The sequence below is a fragment of the Perca flavescens genome, chromosome 12 (genome assembly GCF_004354835.1).
Source record: "Perca flavescens isolate YP-PL-M2 chromosome 12, PFLA_1.0, whole genome shotgun sequence".
In the NCBI taxonomy this organism is placed as follows: Eukaryota; Metazoa; Chordata; class Actinopteri; order Perciformes; family Percidae; genus Perca; species Perca flavescens.
In genome coordinates, this window is record NC_041342.1 from 10,507,304 (window position 1) to 10,511,956 (window position 4,653).

Genomic DNA, 4,653 nt, shown 5'->3' on the forward strand with positions numbered 1-4,653 from the left:
AACCATTTATTAACCGTTGTACTGCCCAAACGCTGAATGTTATTTTGTTTTTAGTCGTGCTGAGACATTTTGTCCTACCATCAGCACCGTAGCCTAGCTTGCAAAGCTATACTTTCAAAGTAGCTTCCCCGACACTGTGAGTACTTTATTATTAAATATAATAAATATGATATAAACGTAAACTATGCAGAAATATGTAGGCATATTTTACAATGTTACAATTGTTGTATGTTATATTTCCAAACAGTTAGCCTATTATCTGTTTACACACCAGTTAGGGATTTAATTGTTTATTTAGATAGGGACAGTGCATATTAATGGACATCAGTACAAGTACACAATGTAAATATGTAGAGTTAGCACCATAGCTAGTTTTCATCTATTGTCCCCAGGCAGATAAAACATAAAAACAGCATGCAACACCCTCATAATTTTAAAGGCAAGACAAACAATAACAACAACAGTCCAGACAAAATACAACAGAACATGTAAATGTCACACATAATGAAATGTGTGAGGCAGTTAAAAGTGAGTGCAGCTTTGGTTTTCTAAAAGCCAGATTTTTAACCGTTGAAGAACTTATTAATAAGCACTTGTGTTATGTCTGCTCACAACAACATTATAGTTTGTTATAAACCATTTATTAACCGTTGTACTGCCCAAACGCTGAATGTTGTTTAGTTTTTAATCGTGCTGAGACAGTTTGTCCTACCATCAGCACCGTACTGTATGTCCTGCGTCACATGACCACCAGCATTTCCTGTTACACTTCCATGTTTTTTGCCTCAAACACAAACCGTAATGTAAACTACAACGGACGGAATAGTCACTGTCGTGTGATCTGTCGCACATAGAAAGTTTAGAGTGTAACGTCGTGTCGCGTCGCTACAGCTGGCGGAGGTGCTGGTCAGGGGCAACATGGCCAACTGTGTGGCTTTCCAGAGCAAGCTAACCTCCATCATGGAGATGCTAGCTAAAGCTGCCGTGGTGGAAATCAGCCAGCTGTGGGAGGACGGCTTCGCCCTCGTACAGGTCGAGCTCCGCCGGAGGGAGAGCGAGATTGAAGCCCTGAACAGAAAGGTGATGATGATGGAAAACGAGCGGTTAACGGTGCTGTCTCAGGCTCAGACTAACGTTACCAATCCGACTTCATCATCTTCCTCCAAGAGAGAGCAGCAGACCCAGCTGCTGCCGCCCACCGGTGATGGTAAGGATCACTACTGACTACATGATACATAATAACCAATACCTTGTTAAGTTTTAATTAATTATATAACTTAGGGCTGGGAAGATATGCTTTTGTCCCGATTCGATTCTTTGACGATACATGGGCGCCGATTTGATTTGTATTGCGATTTTCATTCATAGCGATTTTCTTTTCCTTCTTTAACAAAACCAAAAGCTGAATAATAAACTTATAGAGACAATATATGACAACATAACATGGACTTTCTGCTTTCACTCCGTTTTGCTAGAAACGGATGTAGCCGTAGTCGGCGGTACCGTATAAACAGAATATATTATACGTGAATCATTGGTAAAAATATATATACCGATTCTGGGGGAGCTATTTAAAAAATTGTCGCAAAAATGTTTACGATTTTTATTATTTTTACAGTAAAGGCAATGAGTCTGTGTTACCTTATTTGACAGAAATCTATATGCATTTGCCGGTTATTTAGACTGATGTGTATGTTATAGGGGCAAGGGTTTAATATATGAACTTATTTCTTCTATTTCTTAGTTAATAGATCCATGTTTAGAGGGTGTCTCACTTTATTTCTCCTAAAAATACTGGTGATACTGTTTTATCATAATGTACACAACACACAAGTGGGATTGTTCATATTATAAGCTATATTGACATGATAATATAATAACTAATAATATATATATATATATATATATATATATATATATATATATATATAGAGAGAGAGAGAGAGAGAGAGAGAGAGAGAGAGAGAGAGAGAGAGACAGACAGACAGACAGACAGACAGACACAGACAGACAATCCTATAACCCAGAACATGGGTTACTCTTTGAAAAATAACCCAGAAACCAAAACAACCCAGGAATTGGGTCAAAATATTAGCCCTATAACCCAGAAAATGGTTACTCTCTGAAAAATAACCCATCATTTTAACCCAACACAAATAACCAAGAAACTGGGTTGAAGAAATAACCCAGGAGTTTTTAGTGTGTATTACAGTTTTTTTCCAACTGCTTTCACACAAAATCTTTTCATGTCACACAATTTTTGAAACCTCTCACTCAAAGTGCAAAACTACCCAGCAAATCTCCAAAACCATAAGCTATTTCTCAGCCTTTCACTCAGCTTTCAATTGCATAAAACACTTTTTTCAAAACATTACACACAATTCTCTACCTAAGACACACAAATCTAACAGGAAATGACTTGCTATCCATTTCTAAACACAACCAATCAAAATGCTACACTTATTTACCAGGGCACACACACACTTCTCACATTTGCAAACACATTATGTCATAACTGAACACTAACCAATCATTGCTTTAGTATTATACCTATACATAGGTCAAAGGTCAGATTACCAGTTTTGAACAATGGATGCCAACAATAGACAGAGAGCAAGGGGAGTAGGAGGAAGAGACAGAGGATAACAACGAGGAGGAGGAGGAGGGAAGAAGAGTAAGAAGGAGAGCCATCTCTGATGAGATCAGGGAGAGAAGCCCATCTTGAATAGCTTTATAGTGGCGTCCATACGGCATGCAAATATCTAATGACTATTTCAGCATTACAAATCAATCAGACTTTGTTTTGCACAAAGTGCATACAATTCTGTCCCCCACCCACACACACACCCCCCCTCGCCCCGACACACAAGCATGCAAAAACACTCACAACACACACACGCACACACAAACACACACACACACACACACACACCCACATACACACACACACACACACACACATACACATATTCTTTATTCTAAAAATGATACCTTTGGTTTACATATGTTTGTACTATTTTTTTCTTGTTTCATGCTACTGTAAACAACACGGTGCTACTCTTACAAACGTAATGTTTTGCCCAATCAATATTTTCTGTTTTATTGTAACATTACATTGTTTTTTACAGGTGCACTTTTCAACCACTTTCAGCAGATTACTTTCCCTCTAGAACATTGTAAATGTAGCTATAAGCCTATGAAAGACAAAAGCGCTTTAGATTTAGAACAACAGTGTGTACATGTATATCCAAAAATGTACTATTATGAAAAAAGTGTTTGCCATTTGATGCAAATGCTGAATTTTGAATGCAGTGTTTCATTTTGAAGGAGATGTGAGACATTTTGCATTTTGTGTGAGCAGTTTTAGGAATCGTGTGTAGAGTTTTGAAAAAAGGAGACATAGTTTTGAAAACGTGTGTAAGCAGTTGGAAAAAACTGTCAAACAGTCAAAGAGGATTTGAATTGCTACTTTTTCTCCCAATTCTTATCATTTTGGCACTGATTTTGCTGGCTAAAACCTCTTGGGGGGGGCACCAAAAATTCTCTCTAGGCAGGAAAAACCCTGACCTATTAGTTCTAATGCATGAAATGAAAAATTTAAAAAATGCACCTGCTCTGTTGTTTCAGGGCCAATTATAGATTCAGTCCAGACACTGTCTTGTGATCAGAGCATCAGAGAGAAGGCGGACACCTCAGCCAATCACAGAACGCCACCGCCATCCCAGACGGAAGAGAAACAGTGCGAGCAGCTCAAGTCCGGCGCGTGTGAAAGTGACAGCAGAGACGACGAGGACGACGAAGACTTGATAGTCAAGCTAGAGGACGAGGACGACGTCCAGATCGTGGAGCAGACGGTGGACTCGGATCACAGCGTCGGCGACGGAGCGGGACACCACGAGATGGAAGTGAACCTCCAGCCCGCCGAGGTTATGGAAGAACAAGAGAGCCAGCAGTGGTCGTCGGTTTCGGTGGGAGACAGCGACACCGCCGATGACTCGGACTGCTTTTTCGAGCCGAAGCAGCTGTCCCAAAATCTGGACTCGGAAATCCTGCTCATTCAGAATGCTTTGGACATTTTTGATCATTCGGCGGAGACGGCGTACTCTGACAGGTTTGCGAGGGACAATGGACAAGGTGCGTCAAGTAAATCAAGAGCTCCTGTGACTTTTAGCCAAGCTCAGCCAAGTCAGCCCATAGAAGCAAATAATCACACCGAGAGAGGAGTGTCCATCAGATTCCTCGCAGAGAAACAACCCCAAACTAAAAACGCGTCGGCTTTTAACCCGGACGGCAGATTCTTCCTTTTAAATGACCCGGAGCTGCATAAAACGATAGGGAGTCGCCGCATCAAGGAGAAATGGTTCATCTGCCCGTTCTGCGGCAAGAGCTTTGATCGCGTCAGCCACCTGGAGATCCACCAGCGAATCCACACCGGAGAGAAACCGTACACATGCGAAACGTGTGGCAAGTGTTTCTCTCAGAGGAGCAACCTTCGCACTCACCAGCGGACTCACAAAGAGGCTCTATCCCAAAATGCAGTTTGATTCAGTAGGTTTTGAATTTTGAGTGAGAAAAGCTAGAAATATCTGTGTGGCATTCATGTCTAGATTAAAGGTGCTCTAAGCGATGTCACGCGTTTTTTTAGGCTAAGAC

At 40.8% G+C, this 4,653-nt stretch overlaps 1 protein-coding gene across 1 annotated transcript; it reads left to right on the forward strand.

The window, feature by feature from the left end:
- Nucleotides 1-655: 655 nt before the first annotated feature.
- On the forward strand, nt 656-4,653 carry LOC114565628 (sal-like protein 4). The gene is made up of 2 exons (XM_028593807.1): nt 656-1,207; nt 3,628-4,653. The coding sequence occupies exons 1-2, from the start codon at nt 919-921 to the stop codon at nt 4,542-4,544; spliced, it is 1,206 nt and encodes a 401-aa protein (XP_028449608.1). The 5' UTR covers nt 656-918; the 3' UTR covers nt 4,545-4,653.

Coding starts and splice junctions, on each gene's coding strand:
- LOC114565628 (XM_028593807.1), top strand. CDS start 919: ATGGCCAACTGTGTGGCTTTCCAGAGCAAGCTAACCTCCATCATGGAG. Junction 1,208..3,627: donor GCTGCCGCCCACCGGTGATG/GTAAGGATCACT, acceptor CTGTTGTTTCAG/GGCCAATTATAGATTCAGTC.